At 38.9% G+C, this 19983-nt stretch overlaps 1 protein-coding gene across 3 annotated transcripts in view; it reads right to left on the minus strand.

Annotated features, from left to right (window-relative positions):
• The window catches only part of LOC148875117 (putative WRKY transcription factor 20), a 48580-nt gene that overhangs the window by 27279 nt on the left and 1318 nt on the right, over positions 1 to 19983 (minus strand). For 2 of the 3 annotated variants that reach the window (XM_088964748.1, XM_088964750.1), the window contains exons 2-5: positions 19153 to 19347; positions 4514 to 5084; positions 4247 to 4415; positions 3987 to 4145 (exon numbers count right to left, since the gene is read on the minus strand). In XM_088964748.1, the coding sequence (XP_088820874.1) occupies positions 3987 to 4145; positions 4247 to 4415; positions 4514 to 5084; positions 19153 to 19347 (1094 nt within the window). Of the gene's footprint in view, positions 1 to 3986; positions 4146 to 4246; positions 4458 to 4513; positions 5085 to 19152; positions 19348 to 19983 lie in introns of all 3 variants that reach the window. The other variant, XM_088964749.1, reaches the window with a different exon arrangement.

Here is a 19983-nt window from a genome sequence, read left to right on the forward strand (position 1 = left end):
AAACTAATCCTCTTGCCATCCCCTAAATTTAGCCTAATCCCTTGGATAAAATGAGGATAAACCTTCTCAATTCCTTTGCAAACTGAGCAGCCAGCAGGTGAGGGTGCAGGTCCAGGGCCCCATCCATAGTTTCTAGTTCCAAGCTTTTCCGCAATTATCCGCCTCCAGAGAGCTTTGGGGCTAGAAATTAAAGATCCACAACCATCTACCTAGGAGAGCAGTATTTACCTGCCTAAAATTTCTCACTCCTAAACCCCCTGCCGAGACAGGTTTGCATATGGAATCCCACTTAACCTGATGGATCTTTTGTTCACCATCCTTCCCACACCATAGGAACTTCCTTTCTAGCTTTTCCATCCTTTCAGCCACCTGTGTTGGGATTGGAAACAGAGATAAAAAGTGGATAGGTAGATTTGCTAAGACACTTTTCAACAGAGTAATCTTAGCTCCCTTGGACAAATACCTGGACTTCCAACCCCCCAACTTCTTCTCTATCCTTTCAATCACCGGGTCCCAAATGGATTTGGAGTGACATTTTGCTCCAACTGGAAGACCCAGGAACCTGAACGGGAGTTTTCCCACTTTACACCCAAGCTCCGCAGCAAGATCCTGGATGTTATTGACCTCCCCAACTAGGATAATTTCACTTTTCTGAAAATTCACCCGTAATCCAGAGATCACCTTGAACCAAACCAGAATCATCCAAAGATTACTTAACTGCTCCTTTTCTGCCTGAACAAAGAATAAATGCATACTGTAGTAAAAGGGACCACGGTTCCTCCCTCTGCCACTCTAAAACCTTCCACACAGCCTTCAGCCGCAGCTCTTTTAGCTAATCTAGCTAAAGCCTCCACCACACAGAAAAACAGCAAGGGAGAGAGGGGGTCTCCCTGTCGACGACCCCTCAAACTTCTAAAGAAACCAGAAGATGACCCATACAAGTACAGAAAACTTAGCAGTCACACTCTGACTCAATTCCTCCATTTCTGGCCAAAGTACATTTTCTGCAACACCAAGTCGAGAAACCTCCAGTTTACATGATCATAAGCCTTCTCTAAGTCAATTTTGCACACCACCCCATTGCTGCCACTCCTTAACTTCGAGTCTACCAGCTCATTAGCAATAAGAACACTCTCTAGTAATAGTCGATTGGGCAAGAAAGCCCCCTGCACCTCTGAAATGATCTCAGGAAGTACCTTCCCCATTCTATTAGCAAGTGTTTTCGCCAGAATTTTTTAGAAACCTCCTACCAAACTTATGGGTCTGTAATCAGAGATACGCATCGGATTCTGAACCTTTGGAATCAAAGTTATAAACGTAGCATTTAAGCTACGCTCTAAGGATGCTCTTTTGTGGAAATCCAACATAGCCTTCATCACCTCTGGCTTTATGAAACTCCAACATTTCTTGAAGAACAGCATTGTGAACCCATCGTGTCCAGGGGTCTTCTCCCTCTAGACTTTTAATAACCCCCCAAACTTCCTGTTCTGAGAAAGATTTCTCTAAGTCTTCTCTTTGATTGTTGGAGAGGGCTTCAAATAGGCTCCCATTCAGATGTACCAGCCACACCTCCTTATACAGGTTCTTGGAGAATTTCACCACCTCCCTTTTAATAGAAGATTCCTCCTCAATAATCCTGTCTCCCACCTGCAGCTTCTTCAAAGTATTCTCCCTTCTTCGACAATTAGCCACTGCATGGAAATACTTAGTATTTCTGTCTCCCGCCTTCAGCCAAGAGATTTTTGCCCGTTGTCTCCATTTAATCTCTTCCTGATACGCTACTTTGTCAAAACACAATTTTTCCTCAGTCTTAGCTGCCTTCTCTTCTTCAGATAGGTTCACCAGCTCTTCTTTCCTATCCAGCTCTTCAATGGTGTTTAACAACTCTCCTTTTCTTAGTTCTACTGCCTTAAAATTGTTTTTCTTCCAGTATAGGATTTTCTCTTTCAACATCTGTAGCTTCTTTGCAAGAATGATCCTGAGCCTTCTACCCCAAAAGATAACCACCACTCCTTCAACTTCTCTTCAACCCCAACCTCCTTAAACCACAAGTGTTCAAACCAAAAAGGACCTGGTTTCCTCCTCAGGCCCTCCCCCCTAAGAAGACTGGGCCTATGATCAGACACAGATCTTGGTAGGGCTTCCTGAAACAAGAATAGGGGAGGGTAGAATTTTGGGGCTAGCCCTCAGCATCCTTGTTGAGAAGTGCTTTTATATCTTCTTATTTTCTGTTTTTACATCTCTATTCAAAAATATGGGGCAAGAAAACATTGTTGACAATCTTAAACACATCAGATGTGCATAACTGCATACAAAACCACCTTCTGCACCAGTAAGATAAAGTTATTTGACACAAACCAAGGGTTCTAAAAGAGCTAGAGAAGGTCCATAAGGACATAGGTTTAACCAGTGTTTACAACCCACCGTTGACCCAGCCGGTCGAACCGTTTGAACCGCCACCCAGCCAGGATTCTGGGTCCAGTTCAGTCAAAACCCGCCAAACAATCAAGAACCATTTGACCTGGCTGGTTCAACCGTTGACCTGTTCGACCCTGTGAATGGGTCGCAGGTTGCACAATCGATGCATGCAAACTTTCAGAGGCCATAACTTTGCACTCCGATGCCCGATTGAAGTGATTTTTTTTTTATTTTGGGTAACTTTTCAAGATCTATGTGTCCCAAGGCACCTTGCCCTGTTATTTTCGTGAAAAAACCCCTTTTTTGGCCTCAAATTGCAATTTTTTATTTTTTATAAATAAAAAATTAAAAACTGAATTAAAAAAGCATAAATTAAATATAAAAATACATATAACATACTTATATATTATTTATTGATAATAAATATATATATATATATATTTATGCACATATATATACTCTAAATTACAAGTGGGACAGTTTGACCCATTTGATAGCGATGCAAGCGGATCGGATCGGATTCAAATCCAATCCGAAGATCCGATCGGATCTTATAGGACTCAATTTGATTTTGAAACCTATTGATAAGTCAGATCTTCGGATCTGATCCGATCCGAATTGTTTTCTTTAAAAATTAATAAATTATTAAAAGAAAAAAAAATATGCTAATTTAAATAAAGTAAAAACAAAAAATACAAGTATTTTTTAATTATTTTCATCATATATATACATTTTTTTATAAAAATAAATAAATAATATAAAAAATTTATAAAAATATATTTATAAATAAATAAATATCATATATATATATATGTATGATATATATTTATATTTATAAATATATAATATATATCAGATCAGATAGGAGTGATCCAAATCCGATCCGATTTCTGATCGAATCCTATTATCTGACCCAATCTAAAGATTCGAACAGGGGTGATTCAAATTCAACCAAATATGATCAGATCTCGGATTGGATCGGATCATGATCCGATCCATTTGCACCCCTACCGTTCAACCCGGACAATCGAACCTGTGACCTACGATCTAGAGGCAAAAACGGTTCGGCCTCTGTTTAAATAGTAATCCATGGCATCTTGTGTAGACTTCCTCAAGGTTGAGGCTGAAAAAAGAGATTGAGACATTGATTTTGACCTGAAGTTTCTGAACCATGATCATGGTAGAGTTTAGATCCCATGGATTACTCACTTAACATTGAAAACTGCAAGATAACACCAGAAAGGAGGAAGAATCATGTTAACCATTATGCATGGCCAATGGATGCAACTTTAATGACCACACACACCGGACTGATAGAAGAAAAACCAGAAATTTTTCTAAGTTTCATCAAGATCAATTAGCAAATCATAGAGAAAAGGTGAGAACCTATGTTATCCAGCTACAGCTGGATATGGCATCGGGTATGAAATTTACACTAAGAATTGATGCACCCAACATGGTACAGCACCCTTGTACAGGTATCCAAGTATCATAGGTGAGAATGATCAACATTTCAGATTCACAAAAATATTGTTTCTACATGAATACATGTTAGATAGAAAACAAACCTTGGATTAGGATTTCCTTTCACCACTTTCTGTCCATATTTGCGCCAACGATATCCATCATCCAATATATCAACCTCACTTAGAGTTTGAACTACAACACGTGGTTCCCGTGTTGGTTTAGCCATTGGAGTAACATCTACACAACCAATGTCCTTCTTCCTGATTAAAACATTTTGACATTTCAATGAAGGTTCACATGCAGTCATGGATGCACTGTCTTATGGAAAATACAAAAAGCCCCTATATCAAAGTTAAGGCACCTTCGCTTTGACTCAGGATCCTCATCATCATCAAAATCATCCCCGACCCTGTTAGAATATCCAACTGTACCTTCTACGTCATCATCACTCGCTGTGACAGGAGAGAGCTCAGGGGTACCATTTGGCTCAATATGATGAGTTGTCTGGCCACGTGGATTGGACGACTTATCTTCAATCATGACCATGTCAATACGGGAAGAAATATCAAGCACTACATTAACAAAAATGTATTAGAACAACAAAAAATCAGTGAAGATTTTCTGTTACCTTCTGAGCTGGTTAAGGAAGAAAATATATTAGATTTTTCTTCTTGGATGGACAAAATTGTACCAGATGCTGATCGGCGGCTAGATTGAGGTTTAGGATGATAATGGCTACCTTTATATATGATCTCCGTAATTTGCCTGTCATGAGAGCGTTCCACTTGCTTTTTCACTTGGCAATTAGGATGTGTACATTTGTAATAGCTTCGTGGAAACTCACTTCCTTTCACATGTTTCTGCCCATATTTTCGCCAGTTATATCCGTCCTCTGCTGTTTTCTCAGCTACAACAGGAGGATTATTTCCTTTATGATCATTATGAAATACCTGGAACCCACTATCAGAGCCTTGTTTGTGCTGCAATTCATCAGAAGCAGTTTGAAGAGGAACACCATCCCCTGAAGTAGCCAATTGACCTGGTGGGTTTGGTACAGTTACAGATAGTGTCAATTCATGTGAGGAGACAGCTGAGTTCTCGCTTTTAGCCGAGGATAAGGCTGCAAATGAGTGAGACTGATATTGACCCTGGACTTGCACAAGTGGTTCACGTTGCTGGTACTTCAGACCTGCAGAAGCCTTGAAAGAAAAATCAGAGTTAGGTTGTATACACGTAGAAACTTGAATAAATAAGCAAATGCTTCTAGGGGGACCAAAAGAAAAGGATAAAGTAGAACACTAAGTCCAATAGGAAGGCTTATTTCCACATTGTTGTATCCTTGTGCAGTTCAACTGGAAATAACTTTATGGTGGAAGTAAGGTTATCACCTTTTGCCACATATATAGCTAAAGACATACTATAAATAATACCTTTTTATTAAGGATAAATTTTTTTAAAATGAGACAGAATACAAAGATAAAAGAAACTACAAACGACAAGTCTAAAGATAAAAAGAACTATAATAAACAAAATCATCCTAGAAATGGAAACCAGGGCCCACTAATAGCGATGGTAAGATCAGTTCAGAGTGAAAGGAATATAAGAATATACCAGATAACCCATAGCCTAAAAGGCTAACCCAGTACAGTTGGGGCCTCAAACAGCTCATTCCTGGCACCTCCTCTAGGAACAATTGTTGAATAATAAAATCAAAATAAATATAAATGATCTCACCACAAAAAAATAATAAGTCCACCTCATTGCTTGCAGCATTGATTTGACAATTGATATCAGATTGTCTCCATAAGAGGGCAGTGCTGGTGCCTATCAATTAAGGGAACACATGTTCCATAATTATTTATATTACAGTTACTCAAGCTAAAATTGTTTACAAATTAAGCTTGTTCCTGACCACTGTGCTCCTTTTGTAAAAGTGGAATGAGAAGAAAGGACTCCATGCATTTTATCATCACCAACATCTCATAGCTTCTATCTGGAGTTGTCTATGATTCCTGTCCACTGAGTTTACTCTATCTTAGACCATAAAAAACTGTCTAAAGCCTTCAGAAATCAAGCCAAGGCAGTTGGGGCTTTTCCTTACCCATTTCAGGTATTTCAGTTTGCATCAAGTCACTATCTAATTGGTATTATTGTTGGTTTTTGTTGCCCATGACTAAACCATCTAATAGAAGATTCCTGCCAATCGATTTTGGGAAAAGAAAGTGGGGGCTTAAAGATCACAACCCTCTGACCACAGAGAAAATAACAGTAAAGCAAGTATATTCTCCTATGATATTGTCCTAAGAGGCAAGATTATCACCAGCTTGGTTAGTTTGGCACCATGTAGAAATGAACTTGCAACTTCAACCTTGGTAGATCTCTAATGCCAATCAAATTTGGAAGTAAATGCATCTTATTTGATCCTCAAAGATGTCTATTTATACCCACTGGAACATGATTGCCATGTTTGACTCCATTCCCAATTTCTCTTTACCAAATCCTCATTCTAAGCCATTATTTCTGGCCTCCAACAGGCATTGCATTCTTATTAATAGAAGTTATGATTCCCAAGTACAACCTAGGTTTGTTCTTTTGAGACGTGCGCTAAAACAAACACATAAATCTGCTTTTCTTACTTTTCGAAACAAACCTGTGTATGTTTTAAGCAACTAAGAATCAGTTAATGACCTCCAGTGTTGTTGCAAGATGAACAGGAAGAGATGCCATTTCTTTTTGGGTCTTCTAGCCCTAGAAAGGCTTCCAAAGATGGGCCATGAAAATATTGAAATAATGGATGGGAGTGTAACAAAACTTGTCAGCTAGTGTTATTATCCTCATTCTAAAATTTGAACCCATATTCTCGAACTTGCCAGCTACTGTTATCTACTCATCTCCTCCTCTTGTGTTCTGAACTATGCCTCACACCTCTAGGTAGTGGAATGCCTCACATGATGCATCAACATTTTAAAAAAATTGAATGGAACAACCTTCTTACAAATGACTAGATATCATAAAGGACTACCAGACCATCAATCACATAAAACTCAGTTAAACAGGACTACTGTGTCAAAGTCATAAAGATCTATCTACTCAAGGCCTACTAGATGCTGGACTAGTCTCTTAACACAGAGTAATCTCTCAATGTTATTAAAATCATTGGAGGGAACTATTTAGCTAGAATATATTCTTAGTGGAGGAGGCAAACTTATTAGGATCATTGGTTAAGGATGATAATTTTTGCAGTCCTTGTATACTGGGGACTTTATCTGATTTGTCCAAATTTGCCGGTTACTGAAATCCTCCAATTAACTTCTTGAAGGTATAAAGTTTGTTGGGGCAATTATTGACATAATCACTACAAGGGTAACACAATGGGTGAAATCTTTGAAGTTATTTGAAGATGTTTCTATAAAATCCCTACTAAACAATTGGAAGAAAGTGGCTTGTTCAGCTCCTATAAGGAATGTTCCTCATCCATTGTGGTCTCTTCTGGATCCTGGCTTCACAAAGCTGAATTTTGATGGCAGCAGTGAAGGAAATCCTGGCCCTTCAGGCATTGGAGGGGTCTTTGCGAATGAGGAGGGTGAGATTATTGCTATGTTTTCAGGCCCAATTACGGAAGGAGATTCTCTCAGAGCTGCAGTTATGGCTGTCTTGGAAAGTGTCAGAAGGGCTAAGGAACTCAACATTAACAGCCCGATTATTGAAGGTGACACTAAATTGGTAATAGATATGTTGAAAAAGGATGAGAGTAGCATGTGGAACAGTGATTTAAAAGGCATGCCTAGGCGCACAGGCAAAGTGCATTTTAGGGTAGGTGCCTCGCCTAGGTCCTAGGTGCAACGCTTTCAAAAGGCACATGCCCGATGTGCCTTGCGCCATGGCCCAGGTGTACGCCTTTTGAAAATTGTATGCTTCTTTTTCTTTTTCTGAACCTAACGGATGGGCCGGGGGCTACACCCCTCGATTGGCATAAAGGCAACTGGTACGATCAAGAATGTAATATGTTTTACATCACATTGAAAGGGTTGAGAGATCCATCCCATGGACGCCCAAAGATTGCAGAATAAGGGGCGAATTTCAAAAATTTTTCTCTCCCTTCAACTGGGAATCACATTCCCTATTTAGAAAATCATATTTTCAAGGATCAATCTTGAACCTTAAACTGAACCAGATCTGAACCAAAAGGAATGGGAGAGAATAATACCTGATACGGAGAAGTAATATCTCCCAACGAAGGTGTTCACGCCCAAGGAAGGATCTAAAGACTGCTCCCACTGAAGATGGCGCAATGCAGGATGGAGCAGAATCAGCAGTGTTCTTCCCAATAACTCTGTCCTTCACAAGAAACTGCAGGATGGAACGTGAGCACAGCTTCCCTTTTCAGTCCTTTCTCAAAGAACTGATGTCAAGATCCAATCTTGACTTCTCCCACAGCTGGAGATCGAACTGGCAAACAGGGCGGCAAGAGCAGGGAGGTGGCAAGAGATTATTCGCAGGGTGCAGAATTCTCTCTTCTTGATTTCAGCACTAAAGAGGATCCGATGTGTTTATTGGTCTCTCTCAAGGTTGCCGCCCCCTCCTTTTTGTTACCTTGAAAAGATCAGCTCCTAATCCCATTAGGAGGTGCTTATCCAAATCATATTTGGATCAGCCTTCTCTTCCAGTGATAAGGTTAAACCCTTATCTTATCTGCAGATTAGATTAGCTTTATCCTAATCCCATTAGGAGGTTTCTAGATCTGAATCACATTCAAATCTGGACTCTCTGAGTGGATAGGATTAAGACCCTATCCTAACTGCTAATCCATCTCAGAATTCACCCCTTTAATTAACTAAATTAATAGCCCAGTTCGAAATGGGCTTTAGGCCCATTAAGCTTATGTGCTCACTTAACCTTCCTAACTGTTGCCCAGTCGGGCTTCCTTGTATGGCGTGGGACCCAAGCATTGATCTACACATCAGCAACATGGGTTCGGCCCAGCCTTTGTTACAAGGCCTGGTCGAATACACTGTTAAAGACAGTGCACCCCCTGAAACCCATCAAATGGGCTCTATGAGCCCAACACTTACCCTAAGTGGTCCCTGGGCCAAGCCACCTTGTAACACCCACGGACTATGGGCAGATGCAAGATTAGCCCATCAGGTATTATCCTCAATGGTCTTACACTTAACCTCTCAGCCCAAAATGATCATACACTGCCCGACAAGAGAGGACCTCTCCCTCGGCTGCAAGGAACAGTGTTGCACTCTCTACTTATATGGATCCCGGGAATTAAAACCTTTTGCAAACATTTTAGAAACCATAATATATATACTTTTATATCTCATATAAAATATACTTCACAAAAACAAATTTCAACGGTTGAAATCGTCTACCGGCAGTCTTGGTTTCCAACAGTGAGAGTGCATCCCCGATCATTACCTTTGTCCGACAAAGGGGCTGATCCTGTCACTATGATCACCCGCTCAGATGAATTCTCAGATTGTCTCAACATACCCAGGTTTTGACCCCCGCTAAGGATCTCACTGATTGGTACATCAAAGACAGCCCGATCCGACACCTAGTGCAGTATCATAATCGAGTCTAGGGGTCGGGTGTAATTTTCCAGTTTTACCCATCAATCTCCAAGGTCCAGGGCAATACTGGAAATCTGGTCTAGTTCAAAGATTCAATTAATCACACACTGTATGTGCCTAGGGTCTCACCCCGGTAGCTGAGACAAGCCACCCCAACCGATTTGGTGGCACCACAGTGTCAGCCTTGTCAGGATAGGTCTCCCCAGACCAACCCACTGGCTGTGAACATTATAAACTAACACGAGTCTCAATAAGTGTCCAGTTTAAGGGTAATACACAGAAACATACCAAGGGAACATGAATCAAATATGTACTTTTATTCATTTACAATAAACTCATAAAGTACATCAATTTTGATTGAAGCTAAGGGCATACAAAACTGTCTAACACACATTAGCTACTTGAAGTTAGGGGTGAGCATTCGGTTTATTTGGATAAAAACCGAACCGAAAAAACCAATTTTTAAAAACCGAACCAAAACCAAATTATTAAAAAACTGAAGAAAAACAAAACCGAATTTTTTGGTTCGGTTTTTGGTTATTTCGGTTAAAACTAAATTTTATTAATATTACACTAATACATATTATATTATATATATATATATATTAATATATTAATATATTTATGTATATTATAGTATATGTATATGTTAATGTATTTTATATATTTTAATATTATATATAATATATATTATATTATGTATATATTAATTCGGTTTTTTTAGTTAACCAAATTTCCAATCCTGAAAACCAAAACCGAAACTGAAATTTTTTAAAACCAAACCAAAAAACTAAAAACCGCAAAAACAGAACCAAACAAACCAAAACCGAAAATTTCGGTTTTAACTGAACAATATGCTCACCCCTACTTGAAGTAATGCAATTGAGGAAAAAAAGAGATTGTGGGCTTTACATGCTGGAAAATGTTTTATATGTTTGATTTTATTTTTAAATTTTCATTTGAATATGCTTTACATGTTATGTTTATGTATATTAATTTTAGATTATAGGTTTTTTAAACAATTAATTTTAAAATTTAAGTTTATATTTCTTATTAATATTATGTTTAATATTTTTTCATTTTTTTGAATTTCCTGACTTTTTTTATTTTTTAGCAATTTTTTTGTATTTTTGCACCTTGCTTCAAAAAGGTGTGTGCCTCACCTTGCACCTTCCACCTCAAGCGCAAATTGGCCCTTGCTCTTTTGAAACACTGATGTGGAGTTACTTAAATGAAAAGAGAATCTTTAAGTGGTTGACTTGGGATATGATAGTGAGATTGCAATGGATCAAGAGGTGTGCTAACTCTTTTGAAGGTGCACTGGCCAAACAAGGGGTGGGAAGAAATCCTTTGTTTTGGGCTTATCTGTAATTTTTTAGCTTATTGGGGGAGTTAAGAAAGTTTATCTCGCCCCTGCCTTTGTACCTACCTCTTTTTTTTCTTTAATGAAATGATTCTGTTACTCGTAAAAAAAAAATAGTTTGTTACTAATAAAATTCAGATAAGGTGTCCGTATGATTTCAAATAAGAAGGAGAAGAAGAAGGAAGAGAGGAAGAATAGTTTTAGCCGAACTAGAGAGAAAAACCATCTTCTCTAGTCGGCCACTCTTTTATTTATACTTTTCTAAAATAGACAAGAATTACTATTCTGCCCACACTTAAGTGAGAGACACATCAGCTAAACAACTAATATGTAACTTAATATAAAATGTCTATACTACCCTTCTACAGTCGACTCTTAAGCTGGTGAGTATATGTCATATAGTCCCAGATTGTTACATATATAGTCCACTCTTCCTCGATTCAACCCTTTGGTAAATAGATCTGCCCATTGGTTTCTTGTGTTCACATATGTTGTACTTATCACTCCACTAAGCACCTTCTCACATACAAAGTGGCAATCAACTTCTATATGCTTCGTCCTTTCATGAAACACTGGATTAGAGGAGATATGAATTGCAGCTTGATTATCACAAATTCACAATATAGCTTCATAGGAGTGTCAACCGAGTATCCCATCTCCTCTAGGAGATGCTTTAACCACACTAGTTCACATGTTATGTGTGCCATGGCCCTATATTTAGCCTCTGCACTACTTTCTACTATCACTATCTGCTTCTTACTTTTCCATGTCACTAAGTTCCCACCAAGAAAAGTGCAATACCCTGTAGTGGACCTTCTGTCAAATATGGAACCGGCCCAATCAACATCCGTGTATCCCTCTATCTCAAGACTTCTTCCACTCTTATATAAAAAACCACAACCTAGAGCTCCCTTCAAATATCGTACAATCCTTAGGACCACCTCCCAATGTGGAATTCGAGGATTCTACATAAACTAACTCACTATATTGACCGCAAATGAGATATCAAGTCGAGTGATGGTTAGGTAATTAAGCTTACCCACCAACCTTCTGTACCTTCCCGGATCCTCAAACTCCTCACCTGCATCACTACTCAACTTAACATTCGATTCCATGGGTGTTTCAGCTGGTTTGGCACCTAACAACCTTTTTTCTTCTAACAGATCAAGAACATATTTCCTCTATCATAGATTAATACCATTCTTGGACCTCACTACCTCTATCCCTAGAAAGTATCTTAATTTTCCAATATCCTTTGTCTAAAAGTGATCATGCAAGTAAATCTTCAACCTGCCAATCCCAGATTTGTCACTGCCTGTGATAACCGATAACAATATCATTTACATATACCACCAAGAGGATCTTCCCAGCATTGGATTCATAGCTGAATACGGAATGGTCAACCTGACACTGTTTCATACACGGGGAGAATGTTTAAATCCACAAATAGCCTTCTTAAGTCTACATACCTTCTCACCCTCCCCCTAAGCAACAAACCCTGGTGGTTGCTCCATGTACACTTCCTCAAGGAGATCACCATGTAAAAAAACATTATTGATGTCAAGTTGAAACAAGGGCCAATCAAACATAGCAATAAGGGAAATCAAAACACGAACTGACCCAATTTTGGCAACCGGAGATAAGGTGTTTGTGTAATCGATATCATATAGCTGTGAATAACCTTTGGCAACTAACCGAGCTTTCAACCGTTCAACACTCCCATCAGGTAAGTATTTAACCGTGTACACCCACTTACAGCTTACAACATGCTTACCAGGCAGAAGAGTGGTGAGGTCCCACGTATGAGTACGAATCAGGGCCAAGAGTTCTTCTTCCATTACTTGGTGCCACTCTGGAGAAGTGAGGGCTTCCTAGACATCCTTGGGAACAGAGACAATGGATAACATAGAAACAAAGTGGCAATGGGAAGCCGAAAGGTGAGATATAGAAACATAATTGGAAATGGGGTGGAGAGTGCAACTGTGTTTACCTTTCCGCAAAGCAATAGGGAGATCAAGGTCCAAAACTGGGGGTGGGACTAGGGTGGTAACAACTACCGGATCCGTCGATGGTAATGAAGTTGGAGGAGGAGCTGGTGCCTAACGATGTGTATACACTTGCCGGATAGGTAGTCGTTCCGCAGGTAGCTGCACTGGAGGCAAAGACTAGGTCACAACCGGAACAAGGAGAACTGGGTCCTCAATTGGAACTAGAAGAGGAGGTGATAGCAACGGAAGAGAAAAAGCATCTGACCCGAAGAAGAAAGGAACAGACTCAAAGAATGTAACATCAGGACACACAAAAGAACACCGAGAACGATGATTATAACACTTATACCCTTTTTGAGTCCTGGAATAGCCAAGGAAGACACACTTAGTAGATCTAGCATCTAACTTGTCCATTCCAGGCCCAAGATTATGAACAAAACACACACATCCAAAAACTCTGGGAGTGAGGGAAAAATGAGACAACGTGGGAAACAAAACAGATAAAGGGGACTGACCTTCAAGGATAAGCATGGGCATGCGGTTAATAAGAAAGCAGGATGTAAGTACAACATCACTCCAAAAGGGTTTGGGAACATTCATATGATGTAAGAGGGACCAAGTAGTTTACAAAAGGTGACGGTTCTTTCTCTCAGCCACCCCATTTTGTTGAGGGGTGTAGGTACACGAGGTTTGATGGATAATGCCATGTTGTTCCAAATATTCTTGAAATGGTGTATAAAAATACTCACAGCCATTACCAAAATGAAGAATTTTAATATGTACACCAAATTGATTACGAATCTCAGCATAAATTTTTTGGAAAATAGAAAACAGTTCACTCCATTCTTTCATAAGGTAAAGCTATGTCATCCTTGAATAATCATCAACAAAAATTATAAAGTATTTGTAACCATTATAAGACACTACTCTGTTTGGACCCCAGATGTCTGAATGGACTAAAGAAAAAGGACTCGATATACGACTATCAACTCTAGGACTAAAGGAAACACGATGATGTTTCCCAAACTGACACACATAGTTTTCAAGGCGCCAAGGTGAGGCTGGGCGTTAGGGGGGCACCTTGTCGCCTAATCGCCTAGGCGATGGATTTTTTTTTATATAGAAAACATAGATCCTAGGATAGTTCCCTAGGTACCATAGCCATATTTCCTTAATAATTATTCATAATTTTCAAAAGAAAAGTATGGAGTTCATGTTGAAGTATAGAAAATGTATTGATTAGACAAAATTTTAAGTTTTTCCTTACTTATGGGTTCAAGTTTTAAAGTCTTTGAGGGCTCAATACAGCATTTAGCAATGTATGTATTGATTAAATCCTAACAAATAAGAAAATTATAAAAAGAATTTAGTATATAAACACACAAAATGAATATTTTAGTTTAATAGTGCCTATTTTATAATTATAATGTCAAAAAATAAAGAATAAAAAAGTATTTAACAATACATAGTACAAAACTGCTTGGCGATTAGGCGAGGCAAGCCTCAAAGGGCGCCTTGTCGCCTAGGCGTCGCCGTGATAACTATGCTGACATGACTCACAATTCAAAGTAGAAAGACAACTCAACGATGGAACAAGTAACTGAAGAGCTCTGAGAGACGGATGACCAAGTCTACAGTGCCACTAATGAGGGGAAAGAGATGTCTGAAGGGCTGTTGTCAAACCACCTCCATCAAGATAATATAGTCCACCAGCTTCATGCCCTCCACCAATCTTCATCCCCATCTCGAGATCCTAAAACACACAAGAGGAAGGGTAAAAAGTTATCGAGCAATTAAGAGACTTAGTCAATTTACTAACAAGCATCAAGTTAAAGGGAAACCTGGGAACATATAAAATTGAGGATAAGGATAATGAGTCGGTGTCAATACTACCAACACCACATATGGTTGATGTAGAGCTATTAGCAAGAGCAATAGATTAGGATATGGAAGACGGAGAAATGGATGAAAACACACCTAGAGTCCCTGTCATATGATCAGAAGCTCTAGAATTTATAATCCAACGGAAAGGTGTGGATGCCAGACAAGTCGTACCTAAGTGTGCAAGGGTAGTCGTGTTCTGCTGAGATGTACCCTAAATGAACCGCTCATACTCACCCCGTGAAACACTCACCATCTCCTTTCTGGAAGTATCTGTAGATGTAGAGTGGATCTTATCAGTAACTTGAGATTCTTGTCTCAAGCCACCACCATTTACAGCTACATGATTTGCCTACGTTGAAGGTGGGCCATGTAGATCATAGCAGAAGTTGATAGTATGTCCCTCCATACCACAATGTGTACACCTTCTCTGAGTATTACCACGTCCTCTACCATGGGCTCCCCCTGAGTCTCAACCTCCAACACGACCACCACCACGACTATACACTCCACCACCACCACGACCATACATGGGTCCACCACCACTACCACGGTCAAGTTGACCTCCTCTACCACCACGACCTCCCCCACTTGTAACTACAAATGTAGACCTATCCGATATAGTGGAATTCTCTGTGGGTCCAACCGAGATCCTCCAAAGACGAGCAAACACTTCCTCAAGAGAGGGAAGAGCAGATCCACCTAGTATCTGTGCCATTACTAGTTCTTATTCATGCTTTAGCCCTACTAAAAATATGTTTACATCCAACTGCTCTCTCTATTGTTGCTGAATTTTGACATCAGGCGTAAGAGGGTGATACACATTCAACTCATTTCGCGGATTTCTCATACTTGCATAATAGTCCTCAAGACTCTGATTCCCCTGTTGCAAATTGAAGTATTTTTGGTATAATTGATAAACCCTAGTAGTGTTATCTTGTCCAAAATATAGCTTCCTTGCATGATCCCAGACCTCCTTGGCTGTATTTAAAAACATGAAGTTCACACTGATTTTGGATTCCATGTTGTTCCATAGCCATGTCATAATTTGAGCATCCTCTTGCTCCTACTCATCATATCCCAGAGAATCAATTAGGGGTTTATCTTCCCTCACATGCTTCACTTTCTTTTTGGCTTTCAGGAAAACTTCAACAGACTTAGCCCATGGGACATAATTCTCACCATTCAGTTTTATAGAGGTCATCTGCACATTCAAATAATCAGAAGGCACTATCACACTTGATTTGCATTCACTGCTATCTCCCATGACTGCACAAGGAAAAAGAGAGAAATTCTACCACTAGGTTGTCACTCTACTACACTAATGAATCACCACACTACACACTAATAACTGAATACTACTAGGGTTCCTAGTATCATAGGTTTCAGCAACAACACTCACAACTCTTCACCACTGTTGCCATCCACTGTCAGCAATATAAACCCTCGCAATACATCTCACGAATAGGATATTCAGTTCTGCAACATATAAAAAAAAAACTCTGCCACATAACACAATTCCATTCAAAGATCATGTACCTGCCGAGTAGAGGGTACCAAATCTGCACTGTCACCATCACAAAACCAGCCCTCTTCGAACTGCCGAGTAGAGAGTTTTCTACCAACCACACAAAACCACAACAGCAACACTCATTGGAGACATGAAAACCCCCAAAAGGAGAAAACGACCAGTCCTTTTCTTTCTTTCTGAGAAACTCCTAGTTATCAATGGGAATTCTGCAAAACCCTAGAAGAGAATACGCAGAATAGAGAAAAGAGGAGATGACTGATCTGAACTGATTATCGTGGCTCTGATACCATGATAAAATTCAGATAAGGTGTCCGTATGACTTCAGATAAGAAGAAGAAGAAGAAGAAGAAGAAGAAGAAGAGTCTTAGCCGAACAAGAGAGAAAAACCATCTTCTCTAGTCGGCCACTCTTTTATTTATACTTTTCTAAAATAGACAAGAATTACCACTGTGCCCTCACTTAAGTGAGAGCCACATCAGCTAAACAACTAATATATAACTTAATGCAAAATGTCTATACTACCCTTCTACAGCCGACTCTAACAGTTACTATATAAGTTATGGTTTCTAATAATCATTCAATCGTGTACAACTTAAGTGTAAAAAACTGCAGACCCAAGATGATCCATTCTGGAATCCAGAGTAGTACAACGGAAAATTTTCTTCTTCTTCTTTTGCAGTGGATGAAATAGTAAAGGTTACTTGTTTAAGGTTTACTTTTTTCCTTGGCTGGTGCCAATCAATATCCAGCATATGTTGGCTAATTTCAAAAGAATTATTTCTTAGTTGTTTTCCTTCTTATCTTCTCTATGCTCATTAGACTTATCATTTTTTGTAAGTAAACATAAAAATTATTAAAAGAAGAGTTCAAGGAAGGTGACAAGAAATCATCCGAAAGGAGAGGGGAAAACATCTCAACAATCAGCCAAAGCCCAACTCCAAACCCTCAAAATCACCTCTAAAACAACTACATCAAAAGAGCATTAGACTTATCATCCATGGTGATTTCTGAAAAATGCCCTGTAAGGTATTGGATCTCTTCCCTCTAAAAGAACTATCCTACATGGCATGGCCATTGTGAAGTTGGAAAAAGGCTTATCACAATATTGTTTGGTTCTCAGACTTCGATGATTTTGGGAGTGATTCTATGGCACACATTCTCAGTATTAAAAAAGAAAACTATAATTTCCCCTCCTATCTCATCAACATTTTTTTATTTTTAACCACAATCATGAGATTTTAAGAAAGGGTGCCATGTCATGTTGAAAACTTCATCTTTAGTGTAAATTTCATACCTGACACCTTGTCCAGCCATGTCCTTGCTGTGTCTAGAGCATAAAAGAGAAGACAGAAACCCCAACTGCTGAGAGCACCAGCAGAACAGACTACAGCCTACAAGAGGACAGAATGCAGACACTGAAATAGCACACAACCAACTGATGCTCAGCAATTTTTTTTATCAATAAACTGATGCTCAGACCATAGGCCTACCTCTGTTGTACGTATCCATCTTATAAATACTCAGCAATCTCCTTCTATCCCATCAACATTCCACCACACTTGATCTATAATTCATGTTTGACAAGATAACAGTCTTGTCCAAGAAAAACTTCAGTTTTCTTTCACAAATCCACTCTTCTTATCACATGCCCTAGCCTAAGAATTGATCTCCTCTTTGTCTTATTTGCTTTACTATCATTGTTATTATGAGATGAGTTACAAATTTCTTTTATCCTATTCACTGCACCAAATCATTATTATGAAATTAGTTGCAACTCTGCCAGTGTGAGTTTGTCTTATATTGTCAGTCCCAAGCCTGGAAAAAGGAGGGTTGTGGTAGCCTTCACTAAAACTTTTGCCAAACTCTCATGGTCATGGATGCTGATTTGTCTTTCCGTGCTCATGCAAGGGCATTGATATAACCGCCCTTAATGTAATGATGGATATAGCACTGAACAGAACTGAATGGAAAAATAGGATTCATGTAGCTGACCCCATATAGTTGGGACTAGGCCTAAATGTTGTCACTGTTGTTGATAATGATGATGATGATGACTGCACCAAAACATTACCTTGTTTCTATCGACCTTAGAAAGAAGCATTTATCTCACTTTCTCTCTCCCTGACAATAACAATTTCCATTCCTTCAAATTTTAGTCCTACAACTTGAATTAAAAAATGCTATCACCCAATGTTGATCCCTACTATCTGGGACCTTGGGAGGAGTGGATTGGATATGTACCTAACCTCCAGCATATTTTGCACAAAGTGGCCAGTCTCAGACTCAAACCCATGCTGTCATGCTTATCAGCCCAAGATTTTACCATTTCACCAAGAAATAACCCCTAGCCCTACAATTTAAATTGTAGTGGAACAATTTTTGAGTCCTTGGATGAAGGCAAGGATCTCTCTTGATTTTATTGCCATGATGGTAGGGCTGAAATAAGAAACTATATCTCCATCTTCATCATTCATGGAAACCCTCCACTCCATAAAGGATCTAGGTTACCAAGAAAAAGAGCTGGATCACTGCTTCTTTGGCACAACATTCCTAAAGAACTTAAAGGCAACAAATTTCATGATTCCGTCCCAGGATAGGATATTTTAATATTGTACACCTTCAACAGAACATACAAAACTCAGTCTAGCCATTCATATTTACTTATAAAAAACTAGTGGATCCATTTATAAGTTTATAAAGGGTACTATGTTCACTGAGCTATTCATTTTCACTTACCAATTCATGTTACTTTGTGATATTATGTTGAAAGACAACTAAAGCAATCATTTTGACTAAAGACCAACCTAAAAAGCCATCATCTGACTAAAGGTATAAACTGAAGTTAATAATACCAATTCTAATAATGTTTTTCAAATGAAAAACTATCTGTTAATCAATGGCATAATAAAACCACTAGGAAGTTACCGAAGTTCCCAAAGAGGACAGGCTTGAACTCTGGATTGATTTTATATGGGGTTTAAACTCGAAATCAGTAGAACTTCGCTTATCATAAGTACTGTTATTGGATGCACCAATTGTAGATGAGAATGTAGCAGAACCATCAGGGCCATGCATGATTTGAAGCTTGGATAAGGTGCCAGTAGTAGGAGAAGGCTCAGCCTGCAAAACCAGGAGGCACACATCCAAAAAAGTTAGACGAAATTATTTTTCCTTTGCACCTGATGTCAAATATGGATAATGGAATATTGGAAAACAACCAAAAATGCCATGATCAGTAAAGGACAATCTGTGAAACCATGGTTTTTTAAAATCTTTATTAGCATAAGCATTTTCTCAGTAGTTGGAGGTTTGGGAGGAAAAGTAAAGAAACAAGGGATGAAATCCAATAAACCTCTCGATAACTTTCCAACAGCCAACAAGAAGCAATTGAAGTAAAGAACTAGACCAAAAATATGCAATCAAATTACCTATTCGTTCAGTACCTTCATCTTTCTGCGCACTCTTCTACCAAAACATCATACCCATATAGACCACCATTCCGATTGCAGACACCAAGTATCATATATTTAATGCCAGACTTGGGCAAAGACAAAAAATAAATCTATACATCACAAAATAGGAAGATGCATTTTGCAGAAAAAATGACATTTCCTAGGGAACAGTAATAAGTTCAGAGATTTAATAGAGACATATTCTGGTACAAGTCAATACTAAAGCAGCCATTTTGAAATTGTCAGACGATAATATACCAGCATAAAGGAGCCAAAACAAAATAACGTAAAGCGAGCAACAGAA

This window comes from Nelumbo lutea, chromosome 1 (assembly GCF_056320005.1).
Source record: "Nelumbo lutea isolate HS-2025 chromosome 1, American lotus-T2T, whole genome shotgun sequence".
NCBI lineage: Eukaryota > Viridiplantae > Streptophyta > Magnoliopsida > Proteales > Nelumbonaceae > Nelumbo > Nelumbo lutea.